An 18,129-nucleotide genomic window follows, 5' to 3' on the forward strand; every position below is an offset into this window, starting at 1 on the left:
TTTTTTTTTTTGGTTTTTTTTTGTTTTTTTTTTGTTTTTTTTTTGCCTGATACAGAGCATACGGAGTAATGGTGACAACAGCCAACCTGCTTCTCTCACCAGCTCATTGTTCCTCCCATGATTCCTAAGAAGGAAAACTGAGCAGCCACCGTGGAAGGGCACAAGTGCCAGGCTGACATCTCACCCACTCCCAGTGAATTCAGGACGGATGGATCGAGAACTTTGGATTCTCTCAAAGCTGCCTGGGCTCTTGAGAAATGCTGATAGTGTCATCGTAGGAGAAATTTTATTGGAGCAAATCTGCTTTGCTCTTCACTCTCAGAAAGTCTTGTTCCTAGTTTCTCTATTTTAGAGATGACAGAATCTCACCAACAGACCAACAGAAATCTTACCGTATAATGCACTGAGAACCTTGCCCAAGATACTGGGTGATCCAAGGACTTTACTAATACCCAAAAAATATTCTTTGTTTGGGATCCACAGGGCTTCAGGGAAATCTTCATCTTGTGATGGATAATACAAGCGCAAGAAGGTGCTCTATGGATGAAAAAAATGAATGTGTTTTTAATCTAGTTTCTTCTCAAACATACTCCCACAGATGTTTTGCATATTTTATTAGTAGGGTTCAAATACCTCTACCATTCATAAAGAGGTTCAGAGACTTTTTAAGTTGCTGTGATGATTGACTGTAGTCATAAAGAAGAAAAAAATAGTCTTTGAGTGTTAAGGAATACAGAACAATTAAAAGAAAGACAGGATAATTACAAGAGGTTACAGACCAATCAGACGATAGCAAAGAATCAGGGAAATGGAACAACAGAAATGGCAAAGTGAGTCATTCGTAGGTGAGAGTGAGGTCCAATTTCAACAGCAGAGGAAGTCAGTATTAGGGTATAAATGAACCAGTCAAGGCATTACCTGGTTAGTGTAACCAGACATCAGGTCTGTACAACCCACGGAGTAAGGCCCACTTCCCTTGGGGATTACTGTGTGGTGAAAGCTCTCAGTAGGCAGCAGCGATTGTATTCCTGGGATCCATGCTGAAAAACAGGTCAATATTGCCTCATGTGGCAGCCTGTACACCCAAATCATTCTGCAAGGACTTCTAAGGGAATCAAGCCATGGCCCACAGTTTCTGGCCTCTTGCATTTTTGATGTAGGTGAGGATTTGCTGTGTGCAATGCACTGGATAGGTGTTTGGAGCATAAAAAGATCCAGGTAGACACAGTCCGTCTCCCAGGATGCCTTGCAACACCACCTCCTCACCCTGACAGCCTCGCCTCTCCTTTCAATCTGTCTGGAGTACACTAATGGTGACTCTCCACGTTTTTTTTTTCTAAACATGAACTTTATCTCCCATTTCAGATTTGTACTTACAGCTTCTCACCAGGCATTTCCACCCAATGCCTTTCCCATAGCAGCCTCAAAGCCAGTGGTCCAAACTGAGACTAAAGTTCGTCTCACCTTCCCCTCCTCTACCTCCAACCACACAGCCCACAACTCCAGAATTCTGTCTTACGCCTCTCAGGCTGGAAGCTTGGGAGTCATCCTACTTTCCTCCCTCTTTTTCATCAACCTTTTTTGCCCAGCCAAATTTCAATGCCTAACAATTGTTCGTAACTTTGAACTATCTTCCCAGTGCGTCTCTGACTCTTACTTCCTCTGACTCATTTGTGTTCTCTGTGTCTCTTGACCAGGCAGCTGCGGTCTCTTCTACTGTCCTGTGCACTCACACCTGGCCCCTTCAAATGCCTCCCATACCCAGCTCCTGGAGGGACTTAGTGCACAAACCTCATCAATTCTTAAAACTCTCCAATGGCTCCCGATCACCACATTTGCTTCTAAGATGGGAATAATGGGGCGCTCTTAGAAGGGAGTTCATAGGAGGCATTAAGTCTACACATGCCCTCTCAGCAAATGTGCTAGAAGTCCAGGCACAAACTGACTCCTCCTTGTGGGGTTTAGGATTGAAACACAGGGCTGCTTATAGATGCCCAAACCAAGGCCCAAGTCTGTGGAGAAGGACATTCTTTGATTAGAAAGCACTGAGGACACACAATGATTTGTTTATTGTTGCAAAAATGAACTGAAACCTTTCACCTGAAAATAAGAGTGTATTTGAATTGCAGGAGATCCCTATTTTTTAGTCTTGCTATGCGTTGTAAAAATTAATGGGATGGACTGTGATTGTAGTAGATTGATAACTAGTGGTCAACTTATAACCCCCAGCTGAACTGAGTAAGTGTGGTGTTGGGTGTGAGAGGCCCACCTGGAGATTGTTGCCAGCAGCATAAGAGGCAGAATTGGAGAAGGATTATCCTTTAGTTACTAAAACGTTTGGTATCCACCAATTTGTACTAGCTATGCCCTTGGTTCTCGCTCAATAAAAGGTGACTGAGGTTGGTAATCGGGACTGCAGTCTGACAGGCTGTAAGCCCCCTCATTGCAGACTTCTGCCCCTCTTGTTTTTCTTGTCTCTCTTACTTTTTCTATTCATCCTCAGGCACCTCATTCTTGGGACCTGTCACCCTGGATAGAATGACACGAGTCCTTGTGCCGGAAGACAGACCTTGAGTGTGCTGATGCCCACAGCCCAGATTTCTTCTGCCACCTCTCTGCCTGCATCCAAGAAGGTCTACTCGATACTCAGCGGGGCCCACAGCCATCCTCACTGGCCCAGCAGAGCTTGGAAATGCAGCTCTAGGCCCCTCCCCAGCTACAGAACCAGAGAAGGGCTAGGAAAGTCTCTTTTAGGTTTAAGTATCACTTTGCTCAGGCACCAGGCCATATGGCTGCTACAGCAGACGGCAGTTCAGTCAGTAACAGGGTGGTTCTGAGGAGGCAGGGGCTGAGCCACAGGCTCTGACCTGGGAGGAAAGCACTGAGTCAGCCTGCCTGACAGCTATAAGCGTGAAGTGACATGAGGGTGAACACCAGCACAGGACATGACATGCAAGAGGCAGCCAGCTGGCATCCTTGTCCCCTTCCCCAGAGTTAGTTCCTTGGAGAGCCAAACCTATATGCAGCACTTGGAGTTCAGAGATGGAAGCACATCTAAACAGGAGAATCAATTTCCCTGTAGAGCAAGTTAAAATTCATGGCATTTCCTCAGGGATTTGGTTTCCTACCTTTTCTGGCAGGTGAACAGTTCAGGGATATTTAGGATTACAAAGGCTCCTCCTCTCCACAGAGACTATGGAGCCATGTTCATGGCACAGCAGGGACAGATCATGTCCACAGGATAGCAGGGTGGTGACAGCTGCCTTTACCTCTGCCATGAGGCCCTCTGAGGTGCTGAGCCCACCCACAGGCAGCTGAGCCATGGCTGGACCAAGGGGGAGGGTCTGCAGGCTCTTAGGGTTCAGTTCGGATCCTAGACAGCCCACAGTGGCCCTGGACACATTCCTTCTAGAACTGGCTCAAGAGCCACAGAAAAGCACCACTCTACAAAAGTGGACCTTTCCCCTGATCAGACTTCAGTTCCGCCAAGGCCCTGGGACTCTTTCCAGTAACCTGAGGATGTCCTCTGAGTTCCCCAGATCTGCAGTCCCTGAGATGCTCTCCCACCCAGAACTCAAGTCAAGGTGACTTCAGGACATTTGGCCCCTGAGAAAGCCTCAGGAAGTGAGAGGCCGACCCAGGTTTCAGGAGCAGTCTACAAGGGGTTCCTGTGGCTCTCTAGGGTCAGAGGGTCTACAGAGAAGTCTCAGCAACCTGCAGTCGTCAATCCTGGGCCCCAATTCCTGCTTCCACCTATCATCCATCAGGCACCATCTTGAAGAGGAGCTTTGGAACCTACGCTGTGCTGTTGATTATATTATTGATTTTTGGTGATGTTCATTTGTCCAATATTCCTGCAACTTGGTCTTCAGAGGAGTTACTCACACATTAGGAAAATTATGCTCTCTTATATGGCTTTATGCCCTCCATTAGCACCCAACATCTCTCTTTTCATAAACACTACATTCATAACCCTTTCATCTCCACTGCTATTTTTTCTAGGTATTCAGTTAATAAGAATGTATAAAGAATCAGCTATTGTTTGAATCTTTTATTTGATAAACTCTTATAATAATTTAAAACACGTGTGTATTCCTTTTGAGCATTTAGGAAGAGGAGGGCATTGAGCTGAAACGACACAGATCAATAAATCAACGCTCCTGTCCTCAAGTTTCTGCCAGCCCGGTGATTTTTAAACATGAAGGGATAGGAAACATGTCTTGACTTTCACACCCTGAGCCAATAAAAAGTGCATGGTACAAATGTCCCCTAGCTGATAGTTTACCTATCACTGTGTAAAATGTTACATGTCTTCAACCCATGGCTCCCATGAATCTAACTTTACCAGGCTCCATACTCCTGCGCTACAGGTCTTGGTCATGGTCACCTGCATATTCCTTATGCCCAAATCTGTCGGTAAAAGCTGAGGAATGAACAGACCTTGCAGATGTTGATGTACACAAAAAATATGGCCCCTCTCCTACTTGGCATTTGTTTCCTTGGTTATGAAGCAGGGCAAAATTTATCTTGATGGCACCATGTTAGGTAAGAATGCTGTGAAAAGTTGTCATCTGTCAAGCCTGAACAACCAGATCTGGTGACTAGGTCAAGGCACATGCACAGACCTGTGGCTGTGACAGTGCAACACCTTCACAATCCAGCTTCCCTGCTCTCCAAAGGAGCCTGGCAGAGGACCACACTCACTACACCTGGCATGGGCAGGACATCACAAAGCTACAGTGCAAGCTCTTTGCAGTAGGATCTTTTGGTGACACAGAGGTGACTAGAGGTGTCCTACTCTGGCTACTCCTGTTGGCTTGTTGAAGCCCCCTCTCTTTCTCCTAACCTTACCCCAAGGTAAGAGAGCAAGTAACAATGTCTATTCTGGGGCCCACTTGTCCCTACTTCTTAGGCAGAACAGGTCATATCTTTCTGGATCCCATCTGTCATCTATTCCTACTGCCCTCCACTAAGATCCAGTAGTACGTCTGTGTTTTGAGACCCTTGCCTCTTGCCTCACCCTGGTTCTGTCTGTGGTAGAACACAGCTATAAAGAGGACCAAGTGGGCCCCTCTCCCAACTTCAGGAGAACTGAGGGTCTCACCACCATTTCTTAATAGGACTTGTTTAGAGAAGCCCAAACATGCAGCATTGCTGAGGTTGCCTGGGGTTGGTGACAGTTCAAACCCCAGAATTAAGTGTTTCTTACCTGATTGGGTATGAGTGACAGGAGTTACGGCTTGCCTTTCAAGAGGGTGGACCAGTACCAGACAGCTGGAGAGGCAGAAGAGCATGTGCAGTTTTGGTGGGGCCATCCTGGGTTCAGCTGAAGCTTCTGCACAAGTGATAAAGAGAACATGTAGAGAGGATTTAAATATGCTGAGAAAGCAGGAGACAGTGGGGCAATGGGGAAAACAAAATGTGCACTTTCTGAGCTGGGCTTAGGTAGGGACTAGGGTGGCAAAGCCTTTGATACTACTGGATTACAGGGCACAGAGGTTATACTTACCAGCAGTTATATTAGGTTTTTCATCACTAGTTCTCTAACAGCTAGCAGTGTATTTTACTTATAAAGCGTAGCATCAAAATGTAATGACTTAAGTGAGATCCAAAAGGTACAGTAGATTTTATCTTATTTTATTTTATTTTTTAGGTACAGTAGATATTGTGAAAGGGAAAGAAACTGCTCAAAAGGAAAGAGTAACTGGGATGGGGGAAAGGAGACATGAAGGAAGAGAAAATGTAAAATATATATATATATATACACACAAGATAACTAAGATACTTGTACTACTAATTCCTATTAGTTCATTGAAAGCAACAGTTAGTGATTATATTGTCTGATCAATTTTACATTCCTATATCTTGTAATCTGAGCAACTACTTTGAAGATAACAATATGCAATATAGTAACCACTGTTAATTTCCTATCATTTTGTTTTGAAATTCTGTATCATTTTTTCTCTCTTTAAAATACAAAAAAAAAAATAATAACTGTACCAACCACATTCTACTCTTTACATCATATCTACTGATGCCTCTCTGTGCAGCACATGGTAAACGCAGCTTCGGGCCTATGCTTCTGCCCTAATTATACACTGATACAGTGATTATAATGCTGCTGCATTATAATTATAATTTGTTACATGTATTTGGTATGACTATTCATTTAGGCAATCTCAATTATCCTACTCCATTGTTAGCTTCCAAAAGGCAGACGTGAGGTTGTTCTTGCTCCTAGCACTTAAGAGAGGTCCCAACAGGCAGCTGGTATTGAATAAATATTTCCCATGGCAGTTAGGCTGCGAGCAATATCTTATTAGCAAAAGATCTCTTGCACTTGAGCATGACTTTTCTGCTTTAAAATATGCCCCTTTGATTTTGGGGGGGGGTGATGGAAATGATCTGAATTTTGGCAATAACTCTAAGTGGTCTCCCCGATCTCTCCCAGGCATTGTGGCCACTGTGGTTGTATCATTCTTCTGTCAGGCCTTGCAAGGCTCCAGCAGTCACAGAGCAAAGTAGCAGAGAAGGCTGTTATCAGTCTGTGCACCGCAGACACTGAGGGATGTCTATGCCCCGTGTATCCTGTCTCAACAATCCTGGCCCTCTTACCGGTCACAGACACACCAGGCATCCTCTGGCCCTGTTCCCTCTCACAGAAGGCTCTTTGCCTAAACAAACACATCTTCTCTTTGCTGCTTGATATCAGTTCTTGGTCCCCCTTTACTTTGTCAAAGGTGGAACAGCTGGGTAAATTTAGTTGGTTTTGCAAAGGTCCCCATATTCCCCTAGATACCAAAATAAGCCTTTCCGCCACATCCTAGTCACACTCAAACACTTCATAGTCACTGCCCTTCTTGTCCTCCACAGGTTAGCAGTGCCCTGCACACGTACACTACCACCAAAGCCCCACAAATGTCAGACAGTCAGGACACCTCATCAATGGGATTTTATGCAATCAGTAGCATGTCTGTAAAACAATTCTCCACGATTTAGGAAACTGTTTACAATGCACTTTCAACTAAAAACTATTACAAAATTGTCATGTAAAAATTCATACTTAAAAGCCAATTAATATTAGAAGGATAATGGACTCATGGATGTTTTTCCCATTAGGTCTCACATGTTTTATGATAAAAGGTATTGCTTTTCTAGTAAGAAATAGTTTTAAAGTGACATTTAAAAAGAGCTTGTTGATCATGATGAGTATTGTCTAAAATAAAGTAAAATGTCACACAGAGGATTAAGAGAATTCCCATCATTTTAGATAGACATATATGAAATAGAAATGGAAGAGGGGAGAAGAGACAAAATAAATATTTAAACATTTACAAGGTTAATCTTTGGAGATTTTTACATAGTTAGGAACTAAAAGTAATGTGAGCAGTTGACAACTGGTGGTCAACTTGTAACCCCCAGCTGAACTGAACCAGCATGGTGCTGGGTGTGGGAGGCCCACCTGAGGATTATTGCCAGCAGCATAAGAGGCAGAAATGGAGAAGGGGCTGAGAGGCTGTTGGCAGCTGAGAGAAGCTGTAAGGAGCTGTGGTTCTCTTGGAGGAGCTTGTCATGCTGGCTTTCTTGGTGAATTCGGCTGTTCTCATCATCCAAGGAGCTTGGGACCTTGTTGTTGCTGAGAATGGCTTTAGTTCACTTTGGGGGAGCTCTGGTCTTCACTTTGAGCATCACTTCCGATCTCCAGAGGGGAAGATGGTGTACTGCTCAGTCTCCTGGAAAAGCTTGTCACTTTGACTTTCTTGAGGGGAACTTGGCTGTCCTGATCATCGGAGGAGCTCAGGACCTCACTGTTGCTGAGGATAGCTGTGGTACTTTTCAGGGGCGCTCTGCTTCTTATTTTGAGTGTCACTTCCTGGCTCCAGTGTAGATCCCTCAGCCTGCTAGCACGGATCCTTTATCCTACTGGCATAGACATTCTAGATTCCACCACTGACCTTTGGGCCTTCTCAGGGCAGATCTGTGAAACAGGCCTGCATGAGACTTTGTCCTGGGCTCTAGGCCTCCAGCTGGACTCATGGGAGGTATTGTTATGGGCTCTAGGTCTTCAGCTGAACTCATGCAGGACATTACTGTAGGATCCAGGCCTTCAGCTGGATTCTTTGGTCTTTAGTGTTTACACAGATTTCCTGAACTCTCTTGTATATGATTCTTTGGATGACTATTATAAATAACCTTATAAAATATATGTCCTGTATTGTCATTTCTCCTTGCAAAACTCCAAACCAAAACAGGTAATTTTTAATTCTTCTTTCTACTTTGCTCTTTTCCAGTACTTTAAATCCATAGGTAAAGGCTGATATGTTTGTTACGTGGCAAAGGGGACTTAAGATTGCAGATGGAATTAGAGCTGCTAATCAACTGCCTTAAAATGGAGAGATGATCATAGGTCATCCAGTGGCCCAAGGTAGCACAAGGTGGAGGAAGGGGTACCAGCAGCAGAGGTCTGCATGACGTCATGTGACAGACAGCTGTGGCTGGCTTTGGAAATGGAGGAATGTGTAGGAGTCACAGACTGTGGTAACTTCTAGAATCTTGAGAAGGCCAGGCAACTGAGTTTCCCCTCAGGGTCCAAGAAGAACTTACCCTTGCCAACAACGTGTTTATAGCCCACCGAGACTTCTCAGACATCTGACTTAGAGACGATAGGATAAGAAACTATGTTGCTCCAAGCCCTCAAGCTTATGTGAATCATGATAGCAACAATAATAAAACTCATACGGAACATATAGTCTTAGGGAAAGACCTAAGAGCAAGTAATAGGCCAACTTGCTTTTGACTACATTCTAAGACAGTGGTTGATGGATCAATATCTCAAAATTGATCCATTATCAGACTGAATCATTGAGGAAGAAGGTAACATCTCCTGCTTTGGATATTTTACAGTAACATGAAGGTAGGGAAAAACCAGCAGTGCATCATACTGTATTTAGGAACTGCAATGTTGTCCCTCAAAATATTGGGTCATGTCTGGAGATGTCCCCAACCAAGAGCTGTCACAACTGGGAGGGGCTGCTATTGGCTGGGGACAGGTAGAGGCCAAGGATGCTGCTAAATATGCACAGGACACACCTAAAACACCAAATCACCCCCACAACACTAGATCACTCCCACTTGTCTGTGATGCTGAGGTTACGAAGCCCTGGCCTAAGACAGGGCAAAGCAACCATAGCCCTGAAAGAAATATTCACTCCATTCTGAACCATGCAACAAGGAGGCAGATATCAGGGCAACAGGGCAAGAGCATTTCGACAATTAGATCATTTATAATGTCTACCTCACCACTGGTCAACAGAAGGATTTAATGCTATTTATGCATTCCCTTAATGTTATTGCATAAAAAAAGCGAGATTCATAGGTAGGGTTGAACTTTGAGGCCACCATCTTTATCAGAGTTATATGGTTCTTTTCAAAAGCATCAGCAAAAAATTTCCTACTGTACACTTGCTAATATTGAAACTAAGAAAGAAAAGATAATACTGTCTGAACATTGTTTTAATCTGTACCATCTTAGCTGAGGGCATCAAGACCTTAGCCTCAGGTCGTCTCAAATATGCAAGACTCAACTGATTTCTGCAGGAGTGTTCTGGCAGCTCCTGTTTTGGGCACAGTTGACACAACTCTTGTGTAATCATTTCACAGCCTCAGAAAAAAAGGTATGTAGAAAAAGCAAAACACAAAGCAAGTTACCTATTGTGGAATACAATTTCACAATATAGCACGTAAAATAAGGATCACCTGAACACAAGTGCTGAAATGACTACTGATCCTATCACCAAGACGATTTCAAAATATATAATTTCACAATATAATACAACTTACTTAAAAGTAAGTATTTTGAAAATTAGCTACAAGTAAAATAAAAATTAATAGATTCCACCCATATTTTGAAAAAGGAACTCACCCTCACCCCGGGTGCAAACATCCAGATTTTTGCACCCTTGCAGCTAAAGGCAGAGACCGACACATGTCGTCTAAGATTACCAGGTGGTGTTTGCCACCCTGGAGGTTCCATTCCACCCTGCAGCCTGCCCAGACAGGCCCACCCCTTGTGCCACTTGTGCTATGGGGCTTTCTACTGACTTTCCATGAAGAATTGTTTCCCGAAGAAGGATATTAGCTTCTCCTTAAAGGATCAGGGATTCCTGCATTATGAAAAACTAAAGCCACAGCCAACCCCTACCCTGAATGAATGAGACACAGAAGAGGCACAAGAAACACATGTGTGTGCACACACACACACACACAACACACACACACACCATATAGGCAGCATTATGAGTGTGAGCTGTCTCACAATGTTTTTGAGAGTTGTCTGCATACAAGGCTACAGAGTGGGTTTTCTGCTTGAGGACACTTACCCTGTGGCAGAAGAAGCAAGAGGTTTAGAGATGCGGCCACTGCCTCTGGCTGCCAGTGTTTGACTCCTGGATCTGCTATTGCCTGGTTTGATGACCCAGTCTCGCCTCTCTCTCTTCATCTGTCAAAGGTGAGTGAACATGGGCTTGTTACAGGTATATAAGCCCTTTGAGGAGTGGTGTTATCGGTCCTCGGAATCTGTAGCTGCGTCCCAGTGCCATGACCTGTCACGTAGATGAGGGCCTGGGGACGTGATGTGGAAAGGGTAAGGTGGGGAAAACCGAGAATAGTAAAGAAAAGCTTTCTCCACTAGAGGAACTCAGAGTCCACATCTTCCTCTGGGGGCTGTGGAATTAAGCCTGGCTGATGTTCCAGGAAAATACTGATGGAATCTGAAAAGTGATGTGTAGTCCCTTCCTATCCACAAAGGGGATATTTTCCAAAGCCCCAGCTGAAACTGAGCCTGCAGAAGGCTCTGGGTCCCTTGCTCTCCCCCTGTACTTCTCACACAGTGCTGGGTCCACCAGCCCTGCACATTTTATGCCCAGCACCTCCAACACATCATAGCTCTTAGGGCCATCACTGAGTAAAATAAAAATCACCCGAACACAAGTGCTGAAATGACTACTGATCCTATCACCAAGACAGCTGCCAAGTGATCAGTGGGTGAGTAGCATGTACAGCATGGCCATGCTGGGTGAAGACAGGATGGAAAGGGATGGCTTGTGAGTCCATTATGCTACTTGGAATGGTGTGCAATTAAAAATACATGAGTTGTTTATTTTTGGAATTTTCTCTTAATATTTCCTGACTACAGCTAGACCATGGGTGATTTAAGCCACAGATGAAGAGGGGCTACACTTAACAGGGACTGTCAAGGGAAAGCAGCTCTCTGTGTAGGGGGGGCCATCTGTAAACAGCAGCCAAGACCTTAGGGTACAGCTGTGAGCATCATGCAAGAGAGGTTGGACATGACGTACTCACCCTTGGGCCCCCCGAATGTATACACTCCAGACGAATGAGACAAGGAAGAAGAATAAATGGATGTTTGCACAGTGATCTGTAATAATGCCACTTACTCTGTGCCAGCAGCACGCTGAGCATCTTACATACATGAATGCATTTCATCCTCAGAGCTCAGAGTTCAGGGGAGAAAGCAGAAAGAGACAGGTTAAATACGCCCATGGCCACAGGCACAGGAAGTAGCCATTCCAGGATCTGAACATGAGTTCTGACATTAACATAAAGACCCTGACCTCAGTGCTACTGACACTCTGGGTCGAGAGCTCATGGTTGTGTGGCTCCCTGGGCCTTGAGGGGTGTCTAGCAGCATCCCTGGCTGTAGCCACTCAGGCATCCCTGGCTGTAGCCACTCTAGCAGCATCCCTGGCTGTAGCCAGTAGCAGATATTGCCAGGTGTCCTGGGGAAGAAAAGTGACCTTCAGCTGAAAGCCACTAGCTCTGCTGTAAATCCTCAGAACAACCTAACTGAAGGTATGTCAAAATCAGGATGAATTGGCCAAACAAGCAAGTTAAAATAATAATGTAGAGCCACTGTTCGCTGCACAAGAGAACGTAACATTTTAGAGATCGACATGCCTCCTTTCAGCTGCATTCTCACCAGGAAGAGCACATCCTATTGAGCCTATAGGGCTTCCAGGATTTCAACAGATAAAGGTTTCCACACAGGACCTCTGGCCAACAACAGCCAGGAATGTAAGCGATTGCGACAGCGGGTCACAGCAGATGTTGGTGGACCAGAACGACACCTAACAGATAGCATTCTGCACAGAAGGTCTTGGATGTATCTTGTGTGGACCCAGATTATAAAACCCTGCTGACAGGAGCTTTTCTACCATTTGGGTGGTCAGAAGAACAAAGCACAAGTGTAAGGCTGACCTGCAGGATCCTGGACAGTCAGGGATTCCTGCACTGCAGGTCGATGGCTGTGGAAAGGGCAGGCTGGGCTGGACAGCCCTAACCAGAGGTTCTAAAGCCAAGACTTCCATGGCCAGGTACCTCAAAAGAGTCTCATGTGAGGCTTGCTGGGGACTCTGGCCCAGTGGCCACCCAGAAGGGGCAGCTGATGCTCTCTTCCAACTGCTCCAGGCAGGAATGAAGACTCCGTGCTACTAGATCTTCTGGGAGTTTTCAAAGGCTGGAAGCCCTCATTTGTATGTGGTACTCCCTGATCTTTAAAGAAGAGTAACTAAGTCAACCTTTGAAGACATTATATGAGTCAAACAAGGTAGACATAAGCCCCTCGGGAGAAACTATAAGTGCTCCCTTAAAGATGCCCCAGCCAGCCCCAACCCTAAGGAACTGCTGTGGTACAGAGAGCAAAAGTTAGACTTTACAGGTCCCAGAATCACTGTCACATTTGTCAGCACTGACCCCCACAGCTTGTCACTTGAAGTGCAAGTTCAGACGCATTGATCCCATAAATAGCTGATGACATCTGGCCCACGAGCTTAACCCAGAGCCTATTCAGTCATGAGGAGCCGAAACTTCCGCCACACACACATATGGATGAGGAAGGGCTTGTGGCTTCTACACAGAGGCACTGTGCTTTTCTGAGCTGCAGTCAAGGAGAGCCAGGAAGGACATCCAGCGCTGCCTCAAACGGCAGTGAGCTGTCCTGTCATGAGAAAGTTACCCCTGCCCTCGCTGGTAAACAACCTCACAGCTCTTCCCTGACTCCAAGACTTCATCATGACCAAAGAGAGAAAGGTCAAGGGTTTCTCAGAGAGAGAAAATGCTTCCCTAAGGGAAATGGTCCTGTTCAACTCAGGGCCCCAGCCTGTTCTGGAAAATCTCTTTAACCACACATCTCTGCACTAAGGTTACCTGTATCTATGACAAAGTCAAATCTTTCCAAAGAATAAACAGGTTTAGATTCTTTTTTTCCTTGCTTCAGATATTCTACTTTTACCTGAGCACATTCCCCTTTCCAAATTAAAACGGTTATTATTTTAGCATTCATGTCACAGCATTCTACGATAAGGTTTAAGGGTAATTTTTAGTTAACAGTTTCCAATGCACTACATAGAGCAGAATCTCTTTATGTATGATTAAATTAGATGTCTGTAACAGAATACAACAAAAAAGTGATGATTATTAGAACATATTTTAAAAGGAAGCGTAAGCAGCCAGACATGGTGGCACACGCCTGTAATCCCAGCACTCGGGAGGCTGAAACAGGAGGATCGTTGCAAGTTCGAGACCAGCCTGGGTTACCAAGTGATCTCGAGGCTAGCCTGAACTGAACAGCAAGAGCCTGTCTCAAGAAGACAAAAAACCAAGGAAGCATAAGGAATTCAAAGAAACATGGTCTTAGCAACCTATAATAGTAATAAAACCTTGTATTATATTAAGAGCATATTAACTAGCTTATTTGCCTTTATGGAATAAGTGGGCCCCACATAGCACTGTCAGCCCCAGTTTGTCTCTGTCTCTTTGAGACAGAGAATCAGGTAACATTCCACCCTCTCCCCCAGATGCTGCCCTCTAGTGCCACCACCTGCACGAGGTCACCTTCCGCAAACCCGGAACTGGTCTGCTTCCTCCCCTCCCTGCAAATCTGTTCTCCACACTGCACCCAGGGTAATATTTAAACCAAACCTGAATATGCAGTGTCATCCTTCTGTGTAGACTCTCTTTCAACTTCTCACTGATCTAATCATAGAATGAAATGCAGTCTTTGCAGCTTTTTCCCTTGACCCAGACACTGTGCTGCCCAGCCCTGGGGCTACCTGAGCCTATGACGGCTTTATCTGTGCCTCCTGCACTGCTTGTTCCCAGTGCTGTGGGGCCACCACTCAGAGAAGTCTCTCTTTAAAACTGAAGCCCGGATGCTCCCACCTGTACACACATGCATGCACACACGCGCATACACACACACACACACACACACACACACACACACACCAACGGCACTGTGCCTCTACACTTGGCTTTTCTTCCAAGCTCGCCTCATGACCTGAACTCAACTTGCTCACCTCTCAATGCTGGGAAATGGAATTCATGACAGTCGGGAATGTGTCTCTTTCAGCTCAGGGTTCAGTGCCTGGCACACAGTAGCTGCTCAGTAAACACCTTTTGATACTGAGGAATGAATGAACAAAGCAGGAATGGACCAGCCCACCTGATTCTATGAGCAAGCTTACAGCAAATGCTTTCTTCTCCTCAGCTCCTATGTTTATTTTAAAATAATGAGGAACATATATTTATCAGCACACGTGTCTTTCTGAGCTATGAGTCTTTCCTACAACGTGGAGCCAGGCACCTTTGACAGTACATCCCAGGTGCTGACTTCACAGAGAAAGGGGGGGACCTGCTGTCTGTGACCAAAAGCCACACAGCTTCCCAAGACTCCAGAGCACTGCCACTTGAGCGGTCCCATTCTGCGTCACTGTCTGTACCCTCGATACTGTTCCCTTGTGGCATTGCTTGTGTGGCAATGTCTCCTCTAGCGTCAGTCAAGGTCACAATCATGAAACACAAAAATAACCAGGCTTCTGATAAAACAGAGGTGACAAAGAGGAGCCCAGATGTTCAGGGGGTGCTTCTAAGCTCCCTCTGGCCTTCCCAGAGATCAGAGACCTACACGGCCTTTCTGCTCTATGCTGAAGGAATCCCTAAGAGGTTAGTAAACCGTAATTGTCTGCAAAGAGGACTTTGTCACCTTGCATGTCCCCACAGCTAAGCACAGGGATGCAGAGTTGCAAGGAGCTGCTCCCAGGCCTGGGTGTCCTATTGGAAAGTGCCAGGTGCTAGGCAAGCCCTGCGCCCCGGCTGCTGCAGCTTCCACAGAGCCTGCTGCACGGGTGCAGAATGCTAAGGTGGCCGTAGCCTCACCGCCTTCTGCAGGGCTCCCAAAAGCTTCTCCACAAGGACACCTGCTGGTGCAGGGGGCATCTCCCCCTCAGGGATCAGGCCAGTACTGAGATGGGGGTGAACCCAAGATTTGGCCCCAGCTTCTGGGACTGCAGCTGCCATTCCCTGCTGTGGCTCACGGACAGTCTCGTAGTTTAGCGTTCCCATTTGGGTCCAAAGGAATCTGGGCCACACTGGCGTGGTAGCACGTCCCTCCCTGAGTCCTGTGCCCTGGCAGGAGGTGCACTCCCGCTTACCACCACACAACCTCTCTTCCTTCCTGGCACCTCTGTGGGCCCAAGGAAACCAGGAGGCCCGGAGGGAGCAACTATTTTGCTTCCTGCTTTGCTGGATGTTTGAAAACAGGAACCCCCTTGAGTCCGGGTGGAAGAACCCTACTGTTGTACTCCTATTTCCCTGCCAAGACACTGGAGGAGAGAAGGGTGGTTTTGATTTTATAATTCTGTTTCTACAGCTGCTTGTTAGAAGTGGATTCCAGAAGCAACCTTCCCCAAAAGTGTGGGCAAATGCATGTGTGTAACAGACCTGTCGATAAGGCAAGTCCCTGGGTCCCAGTTCTCCTGCCTGATGCAGCACCTTAGCCCTGAGTTCCTGTGAGCCCTCCTTGGAGAGAGGTCCAGGAGCCCCTGCCTTGCTCAGTTCTACCAGTTTCCCAGGGTGCCTGGGCAGAGGCCAGCAGCACCCAGGTCTCAGCTGTCACCCCTCCCCAATTCTGGGACAGTGCTAATAAGCAGCACCCCATAGTAGCTAGGCTCCCTCCTCACCTGGCCCCTCCTCACCTGGGTGCATGCTTAGCTCCTCTGGATCCCTCCCTGTGGTCCCAGGCACGCAGGAGAGGCCCTCAGAGCTGATCTGGCACAGAGGAGGGGGAGGCAGGAGGAGCTAGCGGGTGCGCCTGTCTTTTGTGCCATCTCCTGTGTCCATCCCCACCCCCATCCTCTTCCCGGACACCGTGCCCTCTCACCAGGCCACTTAACCCCTGGGGCTGCCCATGGGCCTTACCTATGAGGCCCATCTCATTTTCAAAACGGAGAAGTTCCCAGAGTGACCCGGCCGCATTTACACTGCACTTCCCTCTGTGAGCTCAGTCCTCTACACCAAGGCTCTGTCTAGACCGAAGGACTCTGCTCCAGATTGAAGATGCTCCAGGACGCAGCTCAGACCACTTCCGGGAGGGGCAGACATGCCAGGGCTTTAGCTGGTTGAATCTTAAAGATTGTTGATACCCTTCCCATGTAAGAAAGATCTGTCACCCCACTTCTTATCGGCTATTATTTTGCTCATTTCTACTTTGGGTTTCTCATATAAGAGAAACTATGTGATATTTAAGCTTGTGTGTCTGATTTATTTCACTTCATATTATGGTCTCAAGGTGTATCCATTTTTTAAACAAAGGGCTCAAGTTTATTTTTCTTTACAGCAGAGTAGTATTCCACTGTGTGTAAATATTTTCCTTTACCCATTCATCTATTGATGGACATATAGGCCATTAGCAAGATTTGGTAATTGGGAGTTGGGCTGCTGTAAACATAGATATGCATGTACCACTGTAATATGATGACTTTAACTCTTTCAGGAAGAGGCCTAGAAGTGTAACAGCTGCATGAAATGGAATTTGTAGTTTCAGTTCTTTGAGGATGCTCTATTCTGATTTCCATCATGATTATACTAGTTCACACTCCCACCAACAGTAGAGAAGGGTTCCTTTCTCCCTGCAGCCTCACCAGCATTTGTTATTACCTGTTTCTTGAAGTTAGCTATTCTTCTGGGGTAAGATGGAATCTTCGCATTTTCATATGCATTTCTCTAATGTCAGCTGCAAATGTAGAATTGGACAATTATGAAGAAAATGAAAACAAGGTGCTAGGTCACAGCTGGGGAGGTCAGTAATTGGCAGGTTGCTGGAGCACTTTTCAGAGAAACAAGAGTGGGTGAATTTCTCAGGAGCCTAGTGCATGGTGCAGCTTTCAACTGTATTTAAAAAAGAAATGTGTGCAGTTAAGCAGTCTGTGAGATTCACTGAAGTTTCTGCATAGATAGAAGATATAGGTTGAGAGGCAAAATAAAAGATCATAGGAAACAGGGAGATTAGAGCTTTTCAAAAGGAAAGAGAACAAGAGATAGGGGAAATTGGGAGGAAGGGAAGAAGAAGAGGATGAAAAAAGAATGAAGATATATTATGTACATGTACAACTCCCCATGACGGATGTGATCATTAGGTCCTACAAACATGGACTAATAACAGTAAAAATACAAAACCAAGAGGTGTTTTCTTCTGAGGAATACAGAGATCCCTCCTTTGGGTCCAGGCTGCCCAGGAGAGAACTCAAAGCACAGCCGAGCCTGCCTATCATGTTGTGAAGCTCGGGTCAAACCCTCTGCATGGCCGCAGATCAGTTATTTAGGGAGAGTTTGGCTAAAAGTTGGCCAAGCAAGATTTACTAGCCTAAATGTCCCCAGACTATCTCAAGACTGAGGATGCCAGGAGAGCAGACTTACAGGGACCTTCAGCTGTACCCAGACACCCTGTTTCCTAAACTCAAGATCTCCTGGATTCCAGCAGAGCCTCCAAAGACAATCATCTCAGGGACCTGATCCTGGTCAAGCCATCAGGGTTCTTCTAGAACTCTGAAACCAGGACTGAGATATGGCCCACCCCACCCCAGCATCCACAGAACCCTGCAAAACTGGTCTCCTCCTCCTCCTCCCTCTCCAGCCTGCCCCTCTAGTCCTCAGACGGAAGTGTTTGCCCATTTTTCCTGCTTCCCTTTATCAGGGGGCACTTGGCTTTTTCAGATCTGTGCCCTCCTTTGTTTTCTTTCTTTCCGGTTGAAGCTTGTTCCTGTTATAACCTAG

The 18,129-nt window shown here is 46.0% G+C and overlaps 1 protein-coding gene across 5 annotated transcripts in view; it reads right to left on the reverse strand.

Moving 5' to 3' along the window:
* The window catches only part of Pla2g7 (phospholipase A2, group VII (platelet-activating factor acetylhydrolase, plasma)), a 43,692-nt gene that overhangs the window by 11,075 nt on the left and 14,488 nt on the right, over positions 1–18,129 (reverse strand). Inside the window, exons 2-6 of one of the 5 annotated variants that reach the window (XM_013517098.1) lie at positions 17,014–17,089; positions 10,380–10,498; positions 5,210–5,335; positions 919–1,040; positions 393–537 (exon numbers count right to left, since the gene is read on the reverse strand). In XM_013517098.1, the coding sequence (XP_013372552.1) occupies positions 393–537; positions 919–1,040; positions 5,210–5,315 (373 nt within the window). In that variant the 5' untranslated portion in view covers positions 5,316–5,335; positions 10,380–10,498; positions 17,014–17,089. Of the gene's footprint in view, positions 1–392; positions 538–918; positions 1,041–5,209; positions 5,336–10,379; positions 10,621–17,013; positions 17,090–18,129 lie in introns of all 5 variants that reach the window. The other 4 variants (XM_005389864.2, XM_013517097.1, XM_013517099.1 and 1 more) reach the window with 4 other exon arrangements.

Source organism: Chinchilla lanigera, unplaced genomic scaffold (genome assembly GCF_000276665.1).
Source record: "Chinchilla lanigera isolate Chin_1 unplaced genomic scaffold, ChiLan1.0 scaffold00036, whole genome shotgun sequence".
In the NCBI taxonomy this organism is placed as follows: domain Eukaryota; kingdom Metazoa; phylum Chordata; class Mammalia; order Rodentia; family Chinchillidae; genus Chinchilla; species Chinchilla lanigera.